Source organism: Stenella coeruleoalba, assembly GCF_951394435.1.
Source record: "Stenella coeruleoalba genome assembly, chromosome: 11".
NCBI lineage: Eukaryota > Metazoa > Chordata > Mammalia > Artiodactyla > Delphinidae > Stenella > Stenella coeruleoalba.
Window position 1 is genome coordinate 34,363,878 of NC_137157.1, and position 24,261 is coordinate 34,388,138.

General features: G+C 35.7%; 1 protein-coding gene across 4 annotated transcripts; it reads left to right on the top strand.

The window, feature by feature from the left end:
* The first annotated feature begins 60 nt into the window (after positions 1–60).
* On the top strand, positions 61–23,944 carry TSPAN19 (tetraspanin 19). Of its 4 annotated transcripts, none has more exons than XM_079938276.1 (9): positions 61–193; positions 6,057–6,149; positions 6,240–6,312; positions 8,000–8,124; positions 11,478–11,552; positions 14,724–14,834; positions 16,614–16,757; positions 17,680–17,763; positions 21,076–23,944. In XM_079938276.1, exons 2-9 carry the CDS (start codon positions 6,069–6,071, stop codon positions 21,169–21,171), a joined length of 789 nt encoding a protein of 262 aa, XP_079794402.1. In that variant the 5' UTR covers positions 61–193; positions 6,057–6,068; the 3' UTR covers positions 21,172–23,944. The 4 variants fall into 4 exon arrangements, with proteins under 4 accessions (XP_079794402.1, XP_079794403.1, XP_079794404.1 ...); XM_079938277.1 differs by lacking the exon at positions 21,076–23,944 and adding an exon at positions 19,042–19,718; XM_079938278.1 differs by lacking the exon at positions 17,680–17,763.
* Positions 23,945–24,261: the final 317 nt, after the last annotated feature.

Below are 24,261 nucleotides of genomic sequence, written 5' to 3' on the forward strand. Positions count from 1 at the left end.
CAGCCGCAGCTAAAGCTTCGGCTTTGTTGGAAAACAGCGCCCGGAGCCTCCAAACAAAGAGTAACCACGGCAACTGCCAATCCCAAGGAAGATGGACCTTACCGGTGCCCCAGTAGGACAAACTATCTCTACTCGAAACCAGAACGAACGCTTCATCTCAGGAGCTGGATAAGGAATTTAAAATTCCTTTCAGGTACGTTTTAATATTTAAATAATTTTGGAAAGTATTTAATAAAAAAGGACACTTTGTTACAATTACCCAAGCAGAGGTAGCCTGACCTTTAAATTGTTTCTGACCTATCTATATTTATTATGTGCATCTAGTACATGTTGAGTTGCCCATGTGTAAATTGTACATTCCACAAAACCTTAACCCTGAATAGTGATTTGTGGGGACTGGAAGTATGGAAAAAATGCCAATAAATTGTTTGCCTTCCGTGACAACAGTTTCTTTTAAAAAAGAAAACAAATCAATCAATTATCACGCAATTATCAAAATCAGTTATGAAAAACTTCTAAGTGAATGGATGTGTGGGGTGAGAAGTTTGAAAAATTATTTTCTGTAATATGTTTTACTGTAAAATATTGACGGTGACACACACTTTTAATATAAAACTTGAAGTTTAAGTATATATCATAATATTTAATGTTAACTTAAAAATTCATCAAAGTTTCTTTTTTGGGTGCACAGTGTACAAAATGTAAAATTTCATTTTAATTAATAACAGATATCCCTGATTTTAATTTTTTTGAAGTTTGCAAATGAAGCATTAAATTCCAAGGGGAAGTAGTTAAGCATAATTGTAGAAGATATCTGATATACAATAAGCTAAAAGCAAACAATTTCATTGAACCTTTGAAAGAAAATAGACTATATTTCCTGGTAACAACTGAATAATAAAATGTATTGTGTCAACTTAAGAATTAATAACATAGAGTGAGAAACCAGTAGACTTTTGATATTAAAAAAACACATTAGTTCCTCGTTTAAGAACGATAATGATTTTCAAAAATAAACTACTTCTGGTTTCAGAATTAAATTTTGGGTATTTTCATTATTAAAGTCCATGCTCAAGTAACGTTTTTTCTTTTTCTAGTTTAGTTTTGTTGCTGATTTATAAACTATCAAACTCTTCATTTAAAATGCTCAGACTAACATTATGTTGAAATTCACATTAAAAACTCTTAAAATTTTGTTTGTAATTATGAAATTATTCATACTTTTCCCAAAGAATATCAAATCCATTAGTAATAAATTAATTTCTAAAACTAATTTTAAACAACTAATTTGAAGATATTGTCTGAATTGTTTTCCTTCTTAATGCTTACCTTGTCAAACAAATTGATAGCAAAAAAGAAAAACATTGGAAGTTCTTCTGAAGATAAATTAATCCGTGGTGCATGTCTCTACAACTCATACTTTCAAGTTACTTATTAAAAAGAAAAAAAACCTACTCAGGTTAAAGGATTATGGACAAAGTAACATAATCCACTTTCGGCTATAATTTCTAGGAGGAGTGCAATTAAAGAGATTTTTGCTAAACGCTGCCTAGTTAAACAATAGTTTCAAGTTGAACTGATTTACAATCTATGACTATTTGCAAATTCTTAGCAAAGCACACATGATCCCTCACAATCTTTACTGAGTCTACTTCTCCAGCCTTATCTTTCATCTCCTGCCACTCTACCCACGCCCTTGTGCACTTCACTCTAAAGCCTGTGAACGCAGTGTTCCATCTGTCTTGAAAATTGCTGCCTCTACCCTGTGTTTGCCTGACTGGGACCCTCTTAGTCATCCTTCAAGGATTATCTCAAATTCATTGCCTTTCTGAAACTTCCCAGCTCCATTATTCCCAGTCCCCACACCCCCAACACAGTTCAGAGTTGGCCACAGGCTTTAATACTTGATTCCCTAACAGTTTGTCTTATTTATTCATTTTTTGTGTTCCCATCTCCTGGCACTGAGAAGGAACTTAAGAACAGTAATTTAGAGTATTATTTAACTAGTGAAAATGACACCTATGAATAGGTGAATTACTGTAAATTGTCCTTCCCTATAGCATTTATACTATTAAAAAATATCTCTGCTGTTGGACCATTTATTAACTAATCAGGAAATGAACCAAAGAAATACCATACCAGGACCTTATTTGAGTTAGGTAAAAAAATTCTTTGTCTATAGCAAAATAAAATACAAGTCTACCACACTACAAATATTTACTTAGGAACTGCACGAACTTGCATATCTTTGTGTAAGCAAATCTTCATTTTCATTGATGTTGTTTTTAGTATGTGGGGCTTGTGGCTGAAAAGATCACACGTGACCATCTCTTACCATTCTATGCAAACGTTGCTATAGGCTTCCTTGGCTCGTTGCTAAGACACCTTGTTTGTTGTGTTCTAACTCTTTAACTTGAACTGCTTGCTGTGGTCTGAACGATTGTATCCTTCAAAATTCACATGCTGAAGTCCTTACACCCAATATGATGGTGTTAGATATGGTACCTTTAAAAGGAGGTGATTAGTTTATGAGGGTGTATCCCTCATGAATGGAATTAGTGCTCTTAGGAAGAGATCCCACAGAGCTCCCTTTTGCCATGTGAGGATAAAAGAAGTCTGAAACTTTGCATCTTTATCTCAGACTTCCAGCTTCCAGAACTGTGAGAAATAAATTTATGTTGTTTATAGACTACCTAATCTGTGGTATTTTGTTATAGCAGCCCAAATGGACTAAAACCCTACTGTTTGAAGTTACCATGAACATCCTCCTTAACCAAGTCAGCTGACTTTGAGAGTACAGAATTCTCTTCCTTTTGACATCTGTTTCATGTAACATTATTTTAGAAATTTCTTCCTCAATTGGTTTCCATGAAATCATACTTTGCTTATTTTCTCGTTTCTTAAAGTCTGCTTTAAAAAAAAATCCAAATTCCTAATTATATCATTCTCTACAATCAAACCTCTGCTCATTTTTGTTGTTGTTTTTGTTGTTGTTTTGCGGTACGCGGGCCTCTCACTGTTGTGGCCTCTCCCATTGCGGAGCACAGGCTCCGGGCGCGCAGGCTCAGCGGCCATGGCTCACGGGCCCAGCCGCTCTGCGGCATGTGGGATCTTCCCGGACCGGGGCACGAACCCATGTCCCCTGCATCAGCAGGCGGACTCTCAACCACTGCGCCACCAGGGAAGCCCCTCTGCTCATTTTTATCTATAGTTAATCGCTCATCTCTTTCATTTATTCCCAAGATATCAGCTCTCTATGGATGACTCCCAGTTCTGCATAGCTTATGCTCTCCACTTACCTGCACTCCATCTCCATTGCTTAACCACAAGGGTATCTTTTACCAATTCAAACCCAATTATTAAATATTAAATTTATGGAATTTATGAAATTTTTTCAAACAATTCCAGTGATTCTCACCATTCTTTTATTTTCCCATCGTAAAAAATCTTTCTGATCATCTTTGATTCTTTCTTGCTTGTAGTAAAGCATATTGAAACGTATCAAAACCCTCTTTTTCTCCCTCTAATTATCTTTTTACTGCCCTTTCCTATCTATCGGTCATTTTATTTGGCTTTTCCCACCCTAAATCACTTCTTTCCTTCATCTTGGGCACATAGTTACCTCTGCCTCCAACTGAGAATTGCCATGTGATTAATCGCTATGCGCCAATGGAATATGAGAAGAAGAGAAGTATGCAACTTCCACCTCACTTGCTTAAAAGATGCTCGCCTAAGTTTACTCATCCTCTTTCTTTCTGCTGACTGTAAAGGATTACACCTTGAGCAAATTTGGGAGCCATATATTGAACAGGCTGGAGAAAGTGCCATGTTCCTAAGATGATTTCCCAGTAGAGAACCCATTACCCATCTTGGACTGAGAGAGAATAAACTTCAGTTTAGTTTCGTATCTGGGTCCTTTGACAAAACATTTTAGCCTTGACTCAACCCTGCTAATTATTATCAAATCAACAGTCAATCCTCTGCCTTCAACATTTCACACCAGAATCACTGCAGAAATCTCACTCATTAGTCTTCTTTCTCTTTCTCATTCATAGAGAAACAGAGGCTAGGTCTTTGGGCTTAACTTCTCATTCAGACTGTAGAACAAGGATCACAGCTTTCTCATATGCTGCAGTAAATAGAATTGAAGCCAAAATGTAGATCTACAACATCTTGGAAAGAAACTGAAATAAAAATCAAGCAGTCTTTCCAACTGAGTGTCCCATCCAAATAATCCAGGAACTGGAGGAATCCAGGAATAAGACTAGAGGACAGAAACTGAAGAAACCAAATGATAGCGGGAGAGTTTGAAGCAGAGGGTGGAAGATAAAGCCTGGAGAGACTCCTGAAGCTGGGAAGAAGTACCTTGGAAATTTTTAGGAGGACTATGGCCTTGGATTGAAGTAGGGAGGGAAGTGCATGGATGCTAACCTAGACATCTCTTACTTATCCACTTTCTAAGGCATCTTTCAGTTCAACAAATGGATTGGGTTTCTTCCTAACTAGGGGCAAACAGCTTCAAGTTAGTCCTACTAACTCTGCTTTTGTTACCAAACCAAACTTGGGTCTGCTCACCCACACGCAGTAAAGCCAATCTACTGACACCAGGTTGTGCTGAAGGAAAGTACGGCATTTATTGCAAGGTGCCAAGCAAGGAGAACAGGCAGCTCCTGCTCAAAAGACCCAAAGTCCCCCATGGCTTTCAGGGAAGGGGTTTTAAAGGCAGTATGAGGGAGACGGTTGCAGGGTGCGTGATCAGCTCGTGCACAGTTCTCTGCCCGGCTGGCATCAAGTGAAGTTTCAAGCATCATCAACCTTCTGGTTTCAACCAGTCTAGGGTCTATGTTCATATGTCAGCAGTTTTCATCTGGTGGGGGTCTGCTTCCTATAAAAACAACTTATGAATGTGTGTCAGGCCTTTATCAGTGTCTTTCAGGGAACTGGGGGTTGGATGATTCTGCTATGTAGCAGATTTATAGTCTAAATTGTTACCAGTTCCCCAGCCCAACAGCTCTTCTTTGTTTCTACATCTTCACATTTCCCAATCAACTCTTGAGTCAGCCTTTTGAGACTCAAGGGAGGCCTGGGAGGCTAAAACAAAAGCCTTTTACTTCAAAGGACAGGGACACAAGGGCTTGTATACTGTTTCACTTTCACCAGGTCAATTATGTACTGCATGTATTGAAACATTTTTTAAAATACTGAGCCAGCTAGAATTGAAACAACCAAGGAGAAAAGAAAACCCAGAAACATACCCAAGAAAATGTAAAACCTCCATATCTAATAGACCAAGCACCAAAACCGACAAGTATTGATTTTTACATAAATGTTTTAGGAAAATTGGCTATCTGGAAAATAATTTTTATTTAAAACCACCTTAAATTAGTTCCCTTCCTTACACTGTATACCAAAGTAAATTGTAAGCTCATTAAATCATTTAATTCACCTATTCATTGATTCATTCATTCAATAAATATCTATTGCTATTGTACCCACCATGTGTTAGACTCGGGGTTGTAATGGTATACAAGATCTACTCTCTCCACTTAAAGACCTCAGAGTCTACATGGGAAGGAAGACAAGTAAAGATGAAAATAGGCAACGAATAGAGATTAGGGAAAGGCTTCCAAGGCTAGACCTCAGTGAGGAGTTAACATTATTCTGGGAAGAGTTAACATTATTCTGGGAAAGAGAAGGACAGTCAGATGTAAAGGAAAGGTTTCTAGCAAGGAGAACAAGGTGTGTTATGACTGTAAACAAAATAAAATATTTCATTTTCTGAAAACTGCAAGGAGTTCAGTAAGGCAGCTATTGACATGTTCTAAAAATGCCCTCTTGGTCTCGACTGCCTGGCCAAAAAATGCAGATAAAGAAAGAAAGGTACAGTTTCAAGACATCTTCAGTATTTCCTTATATTCAGGAGAGCAAAGGGGAATGTTTTACTGACCGCTGGTATGAGAAGAAAAATATGCAAATAAAGGATGTGAGTAGGCAGAATTATTTAAAGTTATTACTGTGGTGAGTGTTTATTGTAAAAGTTGTGTTTATCTTTTCAGAATCATCAGTATATGGGGAGAAAAAGAATGTTAAGGAAAAACAAAACATTAATTTTTAAATACTTTCTTAATCTCATTAATGGAGCTTTTTTGGTAAGTATCTTCATAATTATTTAGTAAAGAAAATGTGCATTTATATTGACAATTAGTTCAAAAATAAGTATTGGCTATCTTTTTTTGTAGGTTCTTGGACTTTTACTCATGGGATTTGGTGCATGGCTTTTAACAGATAGAAATAATTTTTTCACAGCTTTGGGTATGTATCTATTTTCCTTTCTCTAAATCAAACAAGGAATTCAGTGTTAAACAATTGCATACATGATTTATTCAGCAGGTGGCAGTATTTCTCTAAAATTCATTAAGCACTGTCCAATTTTTCCTCAGAAAGTCTTTGCCAATTGTTCTAAAAGCACCTTATTAAATAATAAGACTTAAATCCAAGACCATAAGGGAGAGGGAATTTTGAAAGAGAGATCTAGGAACTTGGGGCAGGAGAGATGAGAGAAATGGGAGATTGCGGTTGTTCTGCTGACTCTGGACTTTTACAGATCTATAGACTTGAAAGGATAATGGAGATCAAAATAGCTTCACTGCCCAAGTTAAATAATCTCTTTTAAAACTCAGTTACCATATCCTGTCACCATCACATAATTAGAAATAAAATATTCCCTATGGAAACAACTTAAATGTACATCAGTGGATGAATGGATAAAGAGATTTTATATAGATAGATAGATAGATAGATATAGACATATAAATATATCTATATCTATCTATCTATCTATATATATAGATATCATATCGTTAGGCACTATCCCATGAGCTGAGGATACAGAAGTGTACAAGAAAGATAAAGGGCCTGTCCTCATGGAGCGTAATTCCAGTGAGGAAGACTAGAAAACAGCACATAGAATGTTCATAATTTGACCCCTGCAAACCTTCCCAGTCTCACCTGCCTGAAACTGTAAATGCCAGCAAGGCTGAGTTTCCTACACACACTGCACCATTCTGTGTCTTAGAATGCTTCCACCATTCCAACCTAGAGACTTCCAATTATAATTTAAAGCCTAAGCCCAGGTGTTACCTTCTCCAGTGATCTTGCATATCTTCACCTTCTCCCCCTACTAGATTAGGTGCTCTTATACCCAGTGGTGTGCTGATAAATGTCCTGGGATGGAGTCTCAGTTTATGGTATTTGCTGATTTCTGTGGTTTAAATAATCCCATGATGGCCAATTTCAAGGTGCCAGTGTGGACTGAGTTGGTTTACAGATTTTGTGAAAATTTAACAGTTGGCTTTTATGTGCCAGAACAATCTGGTTCCAGCACACCACTGCCCATTGCCTCTACTCTTCTCCCATAAAATCTAGGGCATATTTAATTTATTTATCTCCCTTTAAAAACAAATTGTTAAGCACTACATCTGTGCCATAGCACTAAGCATTTAACAGTTAGCCTGTTGACTATATAAATATATATAGTCTCTAGCACAGACAGTTCAGTCTAGATGGGGAGAGAATAAAATACAGTTTTAACGGGACCATATTAGCAATAAACTCAGGGTTTCAGACATGGGAAACTTAACCCACATGTGTTAAGTACTCAGAATATTTTTGATGAATGAATGAATGAATATAAAAATGTTTGGAGGTACATTAGACATAGAAGAATTCACCCTAGAAAAAGTCATCTTCTTTCATAGAAGACAATAAAGATAAGGTAAAGTTAAAGGGACCTTCTGAGATTGAAGAAATTCTCTATCATGTCATTAAAGGAAGAAAAGTTGTTAAGAGCAAGTAAGAGGTGCCAGAATGAGGTTAAAAAAGAGAGAAAGAGAATCCTAGTGGTTTGTTGACAGCTGCCTAGGAAACCTTGGGTTGCTGCATTTATTATTAAATAGAAAACAAATGTCACTTAATAATAGCTGTTTTGTGGATTCCACAGATGAAAATAATCACTTGATAGTATATATTTTTCGAATTTTGATTGGAACTGGTTCTGCTACTGTTCTTCTTTGTCTCTTCGGTTATTTGGGAATTCACAGTGAAATCAGATGGCTTCTAATTCTGGTACGTATTTCATTTCAATAGCCTGAATCTGTATCTTTGATTTTCAGTGTTTGAGTTACACACGTGAGCAAGAATGATTTATGTCACTGTAACACTGCAGTACAATGTGCTCTTGGGAATAAGGCCATGAAGTGCCCCCTCCCAAGAATCTTTTCTAGGTAGAATTTTCTTGGTGAGTTTCCCACGGACTAAATCTGGACCTCAACACTTACACACTTAGATATTAATTTTGAACACAGAGCCAATAAGAATCCATCTCCTAGGGTGAACTACAATTAACCAAACTTAAATCTGAAGACTAAAATCAGAATACAGTATGTTAAAGGCAACGAACAATGAAGTTTAGCAGGGAAAAGGAAACATGGCCTGTAGTCGGCACATTTTCTCCCTGTGGGTGTGCCATGTGGGAAGCTAACTTGTAACTGAGATCACAATTTATAATTTAACAAAAAGAAATACAACTGCTGAGAGGGCCAGACTCTGGCATCTGGCTAGCACACTATCTCTCCGCAGGCATATAACATGAAAAGGTAAATTATAATGAACGTGAGCCATTTATCATACGTGGGATAGGTATGGATCACAATCAGTGGATTCAGGTAAAATATAGCTTTTAACATTTTCTTTAAATCAAATTAGTTTTAATTCACAGGCACTTTCCTGTGAAGCAGATAGGAAATTCAAATGTATCCAACTGTGCCCCTCTTGCCAGGAAGAATGCAGAGATACTTAGCTCTTATGTAGTGCTGAAAGTCTGGGTGGTCACTTTGGATTCTGTTTATCAGTCTACACCAGTTACCATGAAAGCACTCACTTTCCCAGCTGATGTGGTCCCTTCAGGACTACATATTCTGCTGTTTGAATGGCCTAGGACAGCAAAGGCAGCGCTGTTCTTCATCCAGTATATACCAGTACAGGCATATCGGTGAAATTCTTTTGTGAAGGATTGGTAATTAACCATTACCTCAGTTCCTTTCCTGCAGTTCCCCTTCCCTGAGACCTGAGACATTCAACCCTGCCAAGGACACAGCAATTAAAGGAGTCATGCCTGACAGAGGAATTCGTTACTGCCTATTTTTAATAATTGCTGCCTATTATTATTTGAGTATTACCCATGGCAGAGACATTTTAGGCAACACTGGAAACCACACCTTCATTTCCCTCTGGGTCTTGCCTCCTTACCATGGCAATGCCAGGAAGCCAAGTGCTAGCCCCCATTGCTTTGAGAATCTGCAGACTCTAGGATCAGTCTCACAATCTTTTTAGTCTAAAAAAGACTTCACTCTCTCTTCTTACTCTCCTCAAAGGCACAACCTCTGTTCTCAAATTTTATCTTTCTCTTCTCCCAGGGCCTATAACATAATTTTCTCATGGGGCTTCTGATTTTGGATATGGAAACCAGGACAGAAATGATTTGCAGGAAAATTTTAATTTTCTCCTTGCCACAAATTCCCATTTAGGTAAAGGAGACAGAAAGCCTGCTATTAATATAATGTTGTGGTTTGAGGATGGGAAAGGAAGGAGGCAACTTGAGGGAGAAAAACATAAACATCTTATAAGTTTCTGCCTCATGTAATTCAAGTATTAATGGACTGTGACTAAGAAAGCCTGACAGACCCCATCATAAGGAATATACATGCTACTAGGACCTGATAGCTTAGATCCTGAAGCCAAGATACCATTCTCCCTTCCGGACGGTCCATGGAAGAGTACTGCAACATTTTGTAATCACGACACTTTTGCTATTCTCCTCTGAATTTACCAATACTTTTTTGATGGACACACTTTTTCTTTAACCATGTTAATTCACATAGTCAAGCTATGGGCAAATCTTATATAGGCCTAAACACTATTCTCTGGCTTAAAGGTGATTTTCCATGCTCCTACTCTAGTCAAATAGATATTACTTTTGCATTTTAACTCCTTGGGACAATTTCACTTTCCTGTTAAAAGTTCTCCAGCAGTCTCTCACTGTGCTCTCTAAGTGCTAATAACATAAATACACTGAATATTTCTTCTGTAAATATCTAACTGCTGTTAAAAAATAATTTTCAAAGGTAAAATCATGAATCACCTATATGAAAATGAGCATGTATCAGAGACTTTATTTATATAATTAATTAATAGAGGAACCAGTAAGAAGTAACAACCAGTTTAAATAAGAATTAAGCTTGTGGAGGTTTATATTCTCTATAGACTATTCATTAGCATTTTCATGAATAGTAATCATTTGCATTGCTATGGAAACTTTTGTATTACTATCAGAGTTGTATAAGTTAACTCTTTGCAGAGTTGAATAATAGTTTAGTCAAAGGTAATATTTCATACTCCCATTGAATCAGAAACCTGGGAGGGTCCACAGACAATAAGCAGCTTGCCATTGAAAAGAAACCCAGTGACTTTTTTAAAACAATTGTTTTGCGCAGTTTTCCCTTTCTCTACCTGTCTTCACTACTATCCCTTGGCAGTGAAGATTAAGTAAGGTGTTGTGTGTAGAAGTATTAAAAATCTAAACTTCTAAATGGATCTAAAGACCATATTTTTGTCTCTGAAAATAGGAAATATATTTGTCAAGTAAGCAATTTTAATGGACTATTTTAAAGTACTAAATGGTTAAAATAGGTGAAACTAAGAATACTAACAGTAAATCATCCTTGCTTATATTGATATTTTAGTTAGTAAAATATTCAGACTGCTAACTTTTAAAATTATTTTGAATTCTAGATAATATGTATCACTATTCACTGCTATGATGAAGAAGATTGCAGTGGCCATATGTTTAAAAAAAAGAAAATAGTCAAATAATGTGAAAATCATTTTGTTTGGCTTTGGATAGAAGTATTTTCAGTTTTCAAAGAAATAGTCCAAATGTGCATACAGATTAACTTTACTATTGCCGTTGCCTTTGTTACTTTCTCATTATTTTTATTGTTGTTGCTGTTGTTACTTTGTGCATGATGGAATAGTTTACATGGTAGGTCACAATTTAGTGAGTTTTCCACTGGTAGCAGAATGGTGTAAGTGGAGGTCTAGATATTTAAGTTCCCCTCTATGACAGTTTTAGATCTGAATGAAGAAGGTATCATCATCAACTCCATTAGACCAAGTAGTCTGTTAGAGCTCTCATGAAGCACTATCACTTCTTTCTATCTTACTCTTATCCAAATGTTCACTGATTTTTTTTCTTTGCCTTTTGTTTCAATAATTTCACTCATGTATGAGAACAGGAAACTTCAGCAATACCTATGTATTTTAAGACTGTACGTTTCATGTGATGTGCATTTTCCCATCATTGTAGCATCTAAAAATATATTAGGAGCATAGTTCTCATTTCTGTGTTTCTTTTGTTTTAGTATGCAGTACTGTTAATGTGGGCCTTTGGTGTTCAAGTTGTACTTTCAGCACTCATCTTCACAAAGAAAGAGGAGGTATGGAAACATCATCCTTTTATTTGAAAAGTAAAGAAAAGCAGATACTTTAGATTATTGAGACCTAAACCTATATTAAAAGCTAAAGGTAAATGTTTTTTGGGGAAAAAAAGGATTCAATGGAAGTACTAGAATTCCATATAGGAAGGGGACAGGGGTCAAATTGGAATGGTGGGCTAGGAGAACTTGTCTTTAACTCTGTCTGCAGAAGATTGAGAATGTTGTAAATAACAAAGAATGTAGGGGAAGAGGAGATGATGCTTATTGTGGGATATCCAAAATTGGCCCCCCAGCCAACCCTGGCTGCCACTGCTGACTCCATCACTGTACTATATTCTATTTTTGTAAAGAAATACCTTTAGATTTGTACAAATTTTAAATTTAGCAATTTCATTTAAATAAGATTATTGAATAATTCATATATTTTGTACAGGTATGGTCATGAGTGATACAGTTAACTAGAACAAGATTTATATTTTTCAAGTCAAGTTCAAAAAAGCACATAATAAATTACCTGAAAAACCTTTTTGGTAGCAAAACTTACCTATTACAGCCTACAGACTTTTAATTCTTTAAGAAATGTCAGTGTTTCAGTACAGTCAAGGTCTGACTTTGTCTCATGGGAGACTCTCCTGTAGCAATAAGAGCATGGACTTGAAGTCATACAGATCGGCATGTGACTAGATAACAAGCCATTTAACATCCCTGAACCTATGTCTTCATCTACCTACCTTATAGAGTTATCATTAACCGACGATTATAAAGTTCCTGTTATAGAGTAGCTATTTGGGAGCTCTCTACCTTCCCTCAATTGATTTTGAAGGAGAACCTGATTAATTTCTAGGCTTCCTAGCCTTCAGATTCTTTCTATATATCAACTCCTAATTAATGGCCAAACCTCGACAAAATCTTTCCTATACAACACCATTGCCCTCCAATTTCATTTGCTCTCTTGTGCTTGGCATCTATCCTGGATATCTAATTATCTAGGGCCTGTTGTTAATGGTTTGGCATTTGGAGCTAAAATTTCTTCTTTCCATATCCAAAATGTGTGTGTGTGTGTGTGTGTGTGTGTGTGTGTGTGTGCGCACACTCAAGTGAGTCCTATAAAGCTGTTTTGGTGGCAAAGCACCAGATCCCAACCCATCAGCCTCTAACTTTTGGACCTGGTGATGGAACCTGAATATCACACTTAAGGACCCTTAACACATGAATATAGTTAATCAGTGGCACCCATATTTATTTATTATTCACATACTCCTCTCTACCTATTTTAAGAATAAGAACTATCATTTACTAATAACTACCATGTGCCAGAGACTGTGATAAGCACTTTACTGGCACTATATTATTGATCCTCACAACAACTCCTAGAGATGCATTGTAAATCCTTCTTTCTAGGACAGGAAACTGAGGCTTTGAAAGGAGAACACACATGCTAAAATACATCATAGCCAAATGAAGGAGTCTGCACTCTAACCTTATTAACTGATCCCAGAAATGACAGCTTTGTTTACATCACTTGCTTTCTACATTCAGACTGGACTGAGTTCTCATGAGCCTCTAAATAGTTCATGTCATTTACAGTGCCTAACTCAGTGCTGGAGATGCACTAGGTCTTCATGGGTTGTTTGTCATATTGAATATGTGTGAGGGAATTTTACTTATATAGTAGCCACCTAGATTATATATGAAAATCATTTTTACTCTTATGTACTAAGGTGTGATTCATATGCACTCTGAATCTCCCAAGTAATGCTTTAGAAGATAAGTAAGGACATAAGTCTGCCCCCTCTCCACAAAAATATAAAATGGAAAAACATCATTTTCTATTCTAAATAAAAATTAACTTAGGGAATATGTTAAATTGATCACTTATAGATCTAAATAACATGTTATTTTATTCCAATCTTCTTAAATGTATTAAAGCATAGATATGTAAGTGGGTAAAAGTTTAACTTGTACAGATGTCTTAATTATTGTAGTATTCCTACCAGTTATTTAGTTTTCATTATTAAAGAACAGCATATTACAATGAGAAATTATTAGACTAGAATCCAAATGAATTATATTTAGAAGTCTCAGCTCCTCTTCTTTATTCATGTAAACAAAGCAAATAATCATATTCTCTGAGTATCTATATCCGTGTTCATAAAATACAAATAATGTCTGGCCTTTCTACCATTTTTGGGGGGGCCTCACCGTGCAGCATGCGGGATCCTAGTTCCCTGACCACGGATCAAACCCTTGCCCCTGCAGTGCAAGTGCAGAGTCCTAACCACTAGACCTCCAGGGAAGTCCCTGGCCTTTCTACCTTTTGCTATTTTACAGGACCAAGTTAGGAATTAGTTATGAAAGTCATATAAACTTCTAAATGCTTAAGAAAGTTCCTACTAAAAACTACCTTTGCAAAATCTAGATTTCAAAATAGCAGTTTTCCTCCAAACTTTCACATGATTGTTTTTGTTTTAGCATTGTGAAAAGACTTTTTTTAATTAAAAATCATAATTCTTGTAAAAATATACAATAGACACAGGTCAATAATTTTATTTAACATCTTGTTTAATGCAGGAACCAGTTAAGATATAAAAACCAATTCAAAGGAGAGTCCAAAGAGAAGACACTACAAAACCGAAACAAAACAGGCTTGGAAAGGGGACAGATCGATTCCATCCCCACCAGGAAAAATTCATCTGCATTTCTCTGACAAAGAATCATTTGCCTAACTACAGTTTTCTACAACTTACAAAGTTGTAAGATAAATTAAAAACTAGGAAACGTACAGACTCGTAGAAACAGAGGACCCTGAAGGTGTACTAGAGAAAGCCTAGTTTTCATTGAAAAGATCCTCAGCCATTTTTTTTGGTCCATTTAAAAGCCTTTCACAATTTTTCCTGGGGGTGTAAAAAGAAATGTAGAACCCTTCGACACTCAGGAGAACAGCACATAACTTTCTCCCTAACCAGAAACCAAGTCTAATGTAGTCTTCCTATAGATCACAGTGTGAAAGACCAAAGGCCTCCACACTCACTGATTGCTAAAAATAGTTATAAGGAAGAAAAAAACACCTAGAAATAATTAGAAAACAACAAACTGACTTTGAATACTTTTTATGAGGAACCATAAGGAAAGTTTCTATCAAATTTTCACTTTTAATAAAATTTTCAACAGGTTCACCAAATATGGCAGGATAAAATTGATTCAGTCATTTCTGAGTATGGATCTAAGGACTTGCCTGAAGACATACCCAAGTGGACGATTCTAAATGCCTTGCAGAAAACAGTAAGATGAAATTAGCGTAAAACTAAAAATTAGACGCCAAAGGTGACTGCTGCTGAGAAATGGGGAGAGAAGGAAGGACAGGGAATGGGGCACAGGAATTAGAGGCTCTTGTATTTCATCTAAACCAACAGGGTGGGATAGGATTGTCTCAACTTAAGATCTTGAGTTTTATCTTTCTTTTGTAATGTGTATCTCCTTTTCTGGGTTAATTGATGTGCATTTTAACCTGAATTCATGTGTAAAAGTGTTGGGAGTCTACTGCCAAGTGGAATAATCTACCCTGTCGCCCCCATGGGGAGATAGGGTCTAAGCACAGCCCCTGCTGGCAGCATAGTATCCTGGTGGTTACCATTTGAGCCTGAACATCAGGTTTGCCACGCAGTAACTTTGTGATGCTGGATAAGAAACCTTCTTTTTTTTTTTCTGCGGTACGCGGGCCTCTCGCTGCCACGGCCCCTCCCGCCACGGAGCACAGGATCCAGACGCGCAGGCCCAGCGGCCATGGCTCACGGGCCCATCCGCTCCGCGGCATGTGGGATCTTCCCGGACCGGGTTACGAACCCGCGTCCCCCGCATCGGCAGGCGGACTCCCAACCACTGGGCCACCAGGGAAGCCCAAGAAGCCTTCTTAATTTCACGTACCATATTAACAAAATAGATAGGCAGAACGACCCCTACCTCTGGTTGTTAAGAATAAAGGAAGTAATGTAGGGAGTATAGAGAAAGGCTTGGATCTGGGACATAGTAAGCAACTAATACTTGTTAGCTAATGTTGTTAGCATTATTATTTTCACAGTTCAGATTTTTCTCGGCAAGGTAAGGGAGTGTGTGTAGTCAGCCAAATTGTTTACAAGAGTAGATCAGAAGGGGAACATAGTAAGTGCTTTACACCAAAAAAAAAAAAAAAAAAAAAAAGCAAACATTTAATAGCACCAGGCCCTTTTACAGGTGCTTTTCATACATTAACTCATTTAGTCCTCCCAACCCAATGGGTTAAGAACCGTTATCTTCGTTTTATAGATGAAGGTCAGAGAAATTCAGTAACTTAGCCAGTGTCGCTTGGCTAATAAGTGGCAGAGCCAAGATTCAATCCCAGACAATCTAGCACTAGATTTTGTATTCAGCTACTACACCAGAGCCTCACATAAGCATAGTTATTATTTTTAGTATATTTAATAACAGAAATGCTTTTTAGGAGAATTTAAATGTATTATAAATGATTTTCTTCATCTTATGTTTTTCACTGATGTATGTGATCTGAACATGTATTGCATTTTCAGATTGCATTATGACTGATAGCAGGGTATCAAATCTTAGGAAGGTTTGATACCCTAAGAAAGTAGTAATAACCTTGAGTCTTTATGTATATTTAACACATATGGCAGCACATGTTGGATACATTATAAAGAAAACTGTTATAGTTAAGAGAAGGTGTGGCTAAGGTGATTCTCTCTTCTGTTCTGGATCTAAACATGGTTTAGTAAATCAAGTATATCTTTCATCCTGAGCTTCTATACGGTAAATTCAGATATAACAATTTCATTCATACATAGCCCACTTATATGAGTAGAGATCTTTAGCTCTGGTTAACATCAACCATAGCAGCAACAAGGTAATGGATTAAACAAACAAAAATATACTTATTGTTTTAATTCACTACATTTGAATGGAGAATAAATTAATAAATTTATCACAAAACCACTTTAATATGCATAGGAGTCATATAATTAACTGCATTTTCAATATTTTATAGTAAAATTTATAGAATCTTTTTTCTAGTTACAGTGTTGTGGCCAAAAAAATTACACAGATTGGTTGAAGAATAAGAATAAAGAAAATTCAGAACAGGTGCCATGTTCTTGCACAAATTCTACATTAAGAAAGTGGTTTTGTGATGAGCCACTGAATGCAACTTACCTAGAGGTAAATGTAAGTTAAGGCTTCTCCAAGTGTTTATGGTACCTTTTTTTTTGCAAGTCATTTTAGAATTCTGAGCAATTTTTTATATTAAAAACAATGTCATTCATGGTTATTAGGTTCTTAAGCAACTTAACTAAAATGAAACCACAGCAAGGTGAATTGTATTATTTGTTATATAACAAATTAATTAAACTTGCTGGAGTATGTGATATAAGTTCTCCTAGAACTTGGGATACCATCAACTTTCTCCTCAACCATCCTTTGATGAAAGAGGCACTTTTGACAAATCTCTGTTGTGTAGGATTGGTAAAGGAGCTGCAATAGCAGAAGTAAGGAGGCATGAGGTTTGGCAAACACTGAGGGAGGAAACCCCAGCAGTAACAAAAATGGTGTTTAGGTAAAGGTGGCAGAAGCAAGAGTAGAAGTTCATCTGTAGCAACTGCTATTTACAGATACAGAATATTGATAAACTAGGGATTTCCATCCCAAGAACTTTTAATTCTTTTGTAGTTTATATACTGATGTTATTCTATTTTTAAGATGTATCTTTCAATAACATAATTCATTCATAGATAAATGGAGTATTATGTTTCTTAAAAGATTCTCCTATTTTAGGCAGTAGTATGCTGAATTACAGTAGCGTGTAGAAAACCAAATCCCTCTCAAAACTAAATTTCTGATTTCAACTACATGACAACATCTTAGCAACTTTAAAAGTAGCAACCGAGGTGTCCTGCAATTATATGAAGCTTTCTGGGCTAGTAAGTCCAGTCTCCAGTTAGACATTGACTTGCTTTTTAGACTTTGGTAAATTACTAATCTCTGTGTCTCTTCTTTTTTGTAATAGAATTATGTATAAAAACACTTCCAAAAAAAAAAAAAAATTTCCATCTCCAAGTCAGCCTAAGTAAGTTCTTTTCCTTAGGGTTGTGAAAATAAAATCAACACATGGTATCATACTAATGCTTTAACATTAATTGGAATTAACTTTGGACTTTTGGCTTCAGAGGTAAGCTTTTGTTTATATGTTTAAAGATAAAAAATTTAAGTATAAACTATATAGGATAAACTGTAGAACAACCCGGTGGAGACCTAATCAGACAAATTAATCCAATAGGAGCCAGGACACTGAGACTGTTCACACCCAGGAGAGGAATAGGTCCCAACTGGAGGTGATATCCCTAAGTCAGCCTGGGTGGAGTCTGTTAATAAGTTATCATCCTGGGAGGTGGTGATTTCATTGCTTTGTGATTTTTTTAGAAATATCAATACTTCTTATCTCGGCAGTGAGAGGACCATGTTTGGCAGTCTGCAAGCTGGCAAATTTCTTAAATCTAGGCTGATGTTTGACATTAGTAAATCTATTCACTCAAATACTCATTTGTTCATTGCCTCAATCATTCATTCAATAAATTTGGAGGGGGGGGGAGAACATCTACTGTGTGTCAGGTACTGTACTAGATGTTAGAGATACAATGGGAAGCCAAATCTACATATTCCTTGACCTCCAGGGTGCCAACTGCAGAATCAAGGTTCAGAAGTAGTATTTCATTCTCCAGTTTCAGTGAAGACTGATGAAAGCTAGGGAAGGCTATGGATTCAAAGAAACTGTGAGAGTGGATAGATTATTACTGTGTAGACTAAAAGGTTGGAATAAATACGTAATGCGTGGTTTGGCCAAAATAGGATACCAAATTTAATTTTATGTTGATCCACAAAGGCACTGACCTAAAGTTCCATAAATTCTCTTCAGCTGGTAACAGTGTTAGTCTCAGGATAGTGGTAAACAAGACATTTTTATAAGCACCGATATCATTCTTTTTAAATGTTTATTCTCTATTCATGCTGAGGTATTTAAGGCAAGACTGAATGGGGGATATTATCTGTGCTCCATTTTATCATCTACCCTTTGCAGACCACCTTTCATGATCCTGTAACAAAAGGAGGGAGTTTTGTAGGAGTGATGACAAAGTTAGAAAGATGATGAACACAAAACATCAGCAGTTCATCAAGGCATCTAGCCCAATGATAGCCCATGTAATTAAAACTGAGCAGTCTATTCCTTAGCCCCCTCTATAAATGAACTTGGTGACAGCTGGGTTACCCTACAAGACTCATTCTGCAGACTTCTTATCCACAACCATATGTACCTTACTCTGAAATTTTCTTATTCTCCTTGATCCCTTTTCCATTTACAGAATACATTTTGGTGATCATATAGTATTAGCTTTACAAATTATTCTTATTGATTACATTTTGATCTCTTATTGTTTCCTTTTTTTTCCAGGTTTTGCAATTCTCATTAACCGTTTCCTTCTTTAGACACATCAAGAATAGAATATATGCAGAAAAGTGATCTTTAGATTTTAATTTGTCCAGAAGAAACCAGTTAATTCTCAAAATAATCACGTTGTATTCTTCTAGTCCAAAAAATTAAAAAGTTTTGAATTATATTCATTAAGTTTAAGATTTATTCAAGTCATTGATTATATGTAACACAGAATTATTGGATATTTTAATGAATCAGCCCATGAAATTTTTATTAATTTGGTTTTTCAAAATATCAAATTCTGGAGAGATTGGAATTTACATATATACAATATTGATACTATGTGTAAAATACATAACTAATGAGAACCTACTGTATAGCACAAGGAACGCTACTCAATGCTCTGTGGTGACCTAAATGGGAAGGAAATCCAAAAAAGAGGGGATATATGTATACATATAGCTGATTCACTTCGCTGTACAGTAGAAACTAACACAACATTGTAAAGCAACTATACTCCAATAAAAATTAATGTAAAAAAATACCAAATTCCGTAGCTTATGACTTTACCTTGACTTATTTTATGAATTTAGAGAATATCATCATATATGCTAATTTCAAAATATGGTAAATTATCACATATATTTTGAGTTTCTTATGTAGAAAAAATACCTATATGATGTTCAGAAAACACTAAGTAAGCAATTATAACATATACTTTTGCAAATTTAAGGAAACAATACTGATTTATAGGAGATTTAAAAGAAAGATTGAAAAATCTTCATGACACTACATCCACATTGAATTAATAATTTATTTCTCTCTTCTTATAGTGCTTGCAAGTGAATAATAAATTTAAAATTTGACAGATTTGGATATACTTTAGTGGCAATAATAAAATATTAAAATAACAATGAATTTTTAACTATAGCAAAAATAATCTATTCTAAATACTCATTGAATTCTCATACTCATTACTTTCTCCTCATTTTTTCCCTTTTTTTATAAGTTTTGTTCTGTGCATGTATGCACAATTCTCTGAAGGATATAAAAATAACCTACCTGTTCTATTTTCCTAACAATGATACTGTGAGAACAGAAAAAAAGTCCTTTGAAAAAATAAAAGCTGCTATACAGATATGAGGTATTATCATATCATTGCTGTCCTTTATAGGAAAAGGCTGCCTTGACCTTGAGGAAATGAAGAAAGAATAGATTAACTGAAGATCCTGCATAGAAGGATCTGCTCCTATAGAAGGCTCACTCTTATTTACTAATTCAATCATATCTCTTTTCATCTGTCTATTCAGTACACTGCAGATTACAGAGACCTATGGACTTTTTTTTTTTTAGTCAGCACAAAAGAAAATAGAATAACCATTTTTTCTGAAGTGACCTGTAAATAGACATGCCTTCTAAACTTAAGGGAAATTCTCTTGGGATTTAAAGCTCATTTTCAAATTCCTGTTTTCTCTAAAATATGCCACAGGAACACACTGATAGCAAAAATCTCTCTCCTATTTGGGAGTTGAGAACCAACTTATTTGTAATCAAATAAATATTATAGAAATATATTCTGATATATTTGTTTTTTGTATCAAGGAAACAAAAAAGGTCTCTAGATACTAGATTGCCTATTTTTAGCTACTACAGTTAAATCACAAAATATATGCACTACTGATCAAATCTATCACCTTTATGATTTTAGGAAACATTGTCTTAAAAGATGTTGCTTTACATCTTGAATAAAATAAAGACTTACTTGGTAAGATAGAGTAGATCAGGATCATATCTCTCTCAATATTTGTTTTTCATTTCTGAAATAGAAAACGTAGAAAGTTCTGAAAATCAATCTGGATCACAGTGAATTAAAATTAAGGGCAACACATAATCCTGACTTCCCCTGCAAGTTGTTATATCACTTGCAAAATACATTTAGCTTACTTCAGGCTCCCCATTTTAATTATGTTTCCAAAAATCAGGACTGTTTTGTGATGGTACTATATAAGTGACCTACTTAAAAATTCCTTTTATCTTCTTTTCTTCTTCCAGATAAATATGCATGCATTCAGTCAACAAGCATTTATGAAGAACCTACTATGTACCAGAGACATTACTCACTTAGGAGATATGAAGATGAATAGATAACATGTATAGTTCCTCTTCAGGGCTAGCTTCAGGAGCATACAACCTGTCTTTAGAAGAGCTCCACACTTGGCTTAATACTTGGCAGTTGCCATCTTGAAATTCTTAACTTTTGAACAAGGGACCTCACATTCACATTTTGCGCTGGGCTCTCTAAACTAGGTAACGAGCCCTGTCCCTGTAGTTAAACTCAGAGTCAGTCACACATCCTGACATGTGAACAAATAAATTGTGTGCATGTTATAGTTTTTATGGACACCCAGAAGGAAAATGCCTAAGTTTGCTTTAGGAAATCAGAGAGCACTTCAAAAAGGAGAGTCACTCATTCAACAGTTACTTATTGAGCAACTGCTACTTCTTGGGCACTGTTCTAAGTGCTAGAGAAAGAGTAGTGGATAAAACAAAGCAAACAAAATATCATGAAGGTTACATTCAAGTCAGCAGAGCCAAACAACAACATATAAACAAAATTATTATGTCAGATGGTGGGAAGTGCTATAGAGAAAAAATAAGTCAGGAAGTAGAATAAGGAGTGTTGGGGAATTATGAAGATTGCAGTTTGAAATAGGCTGTACATAGATGGCCTCATGGAGAAAATGACTTTTGAAAGAAGAACCAAAGGAAATGAGAGGATAAGGGGAAAGAGCACTTCAAGCAAGAGGAAACAGCAAGTAGGAAGGAAGAAAGGGTCTGAGACAAAAGTGACCTGTAAAGCCTTGCTCAGTACTTCACAGTGTAGGTGGCCAATAAATGTTAATGATCTTTAATGGGTCAGATTACTCAGGATGCCATCAGTTATAAAACCCTATTGCCAGGAATTCCTTGGCGGTCCAGTGGTTAGGACTCCGCGCTTCCACTGCAGGGGGCACGGGTTTGATCCCTGGTCAGGGAACTAAGATCCCGCAAGCTGCAAGGTGTGGCAAAAAAAAAAGACACACAAAAAACCTGAACAAACAAAAACCCCAATTGCCCTCTGAGGTTGTCTGACTCTGTACTCTATGGGTTTGATTCCATTAGGCAATCACAAATAAAATCTGTCCAAATTTGTTTGGTAAACAATAGCTGCTAGTTCGGTTAGTCACTGCCACCCACATTTCCTTTCTCCAGGCACCTGAATAAGAGATGTTGGCAGAACAAAAACTTCTTTAAAAGGATTTCAATGAAACAAAATTTTAAGAGAATACAGTGGAAATACTGTTAGTCCTATTTGTTTAATGTGTGCAACATTTTTTGTTTGTTTTTGCGCTACGCGGGCCTCTCACTGCTGTGGCCTCTCCCGTTGCGGAGCACAGGCATCGGACGCGCAGGCTCAGCGGCCATGGCTCACGGGCCCAGCCGCTCCGCGGCATGTGGGATCCTCCCGGACCGGGGCACGAACTCGTGTCCCCTGTATCGGCAGGCGGACTCAACCACTGCGCCACCAGGGAAGCCCTAATGTTTGCAAAATTTTAAAAATATGTGTATGCCTTTATTTTCTCTTTCTGATCTTAGGGGAATAATTCTTCAGGGACATAAGAGCCTCTGGCAAACAGAAAATACAAAAATCTAATGCTTTTACTGCCATGATATAAGGCTACAAAAGAAAAAAAAAACTTTTTATTTTTTACACTACCTGTTATGTTTCATTATTTAACCTCTTTATTTTTCTTCTCTATTCCTTTTTCTTTTTAAGTCACCCATTAAATGAAAGTGGATAATGGCATATTTCCAGTAAATCTGTAAATATTTGTTGAATGATAATGGGTTTTAACACTATATAAATGATAAAACCAGGGAAAGCAGAAGCTATTTCTTGACAAATCAAATTATTTTAAGATTAGCCTTTGATAATATTCTGAATATTTGAAACAGAGTAAAAGGAAATTTTTTTTTACAAGAGCATTTGTAATGTGAAAACAAAGTGTGTAATCATTGTTGAAAATTATTAAAGCTTATTATTAATTGTATTCAAGTATAGCAGACATTCTCCTGAATGTCTGAAAAGATTTATGGAATGAAAAACATGCAGAACTGCTCACTTCTTTAATTAATAGTTCATCCCAATTGCACATTTTATTTCAGGGAAAAAGTATAAAAGATACTGGACCACAAAATATGTTTGTAAGAATCTCTACAGTATTTTTAATCACAAAATTGGTTTAATATTTGTGTAAATGTATGTGTATAAATAGTATTTAAATTATTATATGTAGTGGAATTAGAAAGAAGATATATGAAAAAATTCAGTCATTTCATTATAATTTTCTAGGGTATAAACACATTATGAGTAAATCAGATTTTATAACTGATTTTCAGTGTAAGTTGTTTACTATTTATTCATTTATTTGATTTTATTTCACTTGGGAGGAAATGCTAATTTTTTTCTTTTTGAAATGTATTTTATTACTATTGAAACTCCAGAAAACAGAAAGTATTGGGAAAGAGTTAAGCAACAAGATTAGATTTAAGAACAAAATCAGCAATTTTCCTGTTGTATTAAGTATATCACTATCTAGTGTGTCTAAATACCACTGAATAAAAATGGCCAGCATGTCACGGGGCAACAAATTTAAATCAATTGAGATTATTGATGTTTGACTTTCGGGTATAGACGTTTTCTTTCAACTCAAACATGCCTGCACTATTATTGGATATATGAAACTGTGCTTTTAATTAGTAATTCTTACTAAACAAAAGAAACAGGTAACCTTGCATCCCATCATACCAATTTATTACACATATTATTATATGATGTTTATCATGTCATATATTCATCCATATTATTAAAAATATTGCCAAAACCATTTTCCCATCTTTCACTTTTGGTCTATTTCAAAGCCAACCAGTTTTTTTTCTATAATATTTCTGATGTCTCTGATCAACCTGTAGACACTGTACCAGAAGTAGATTTTTCATCAGAAAAGTCAGCTTTTTCAGAAACATTTCCTATCTTTATTTTCTCTAAATTAAAATCTATAAGCCCCAATATTACAACCATAGCTGGGTGGACCTTCTCGTTCCCTAGGCTTCTATAGGGAGATTCATGTGTTACCAAGAGGATGAAAACAATAGTCCTCTCATTTTCTGAGCATATGGGTTTCCCTCTACCACCAC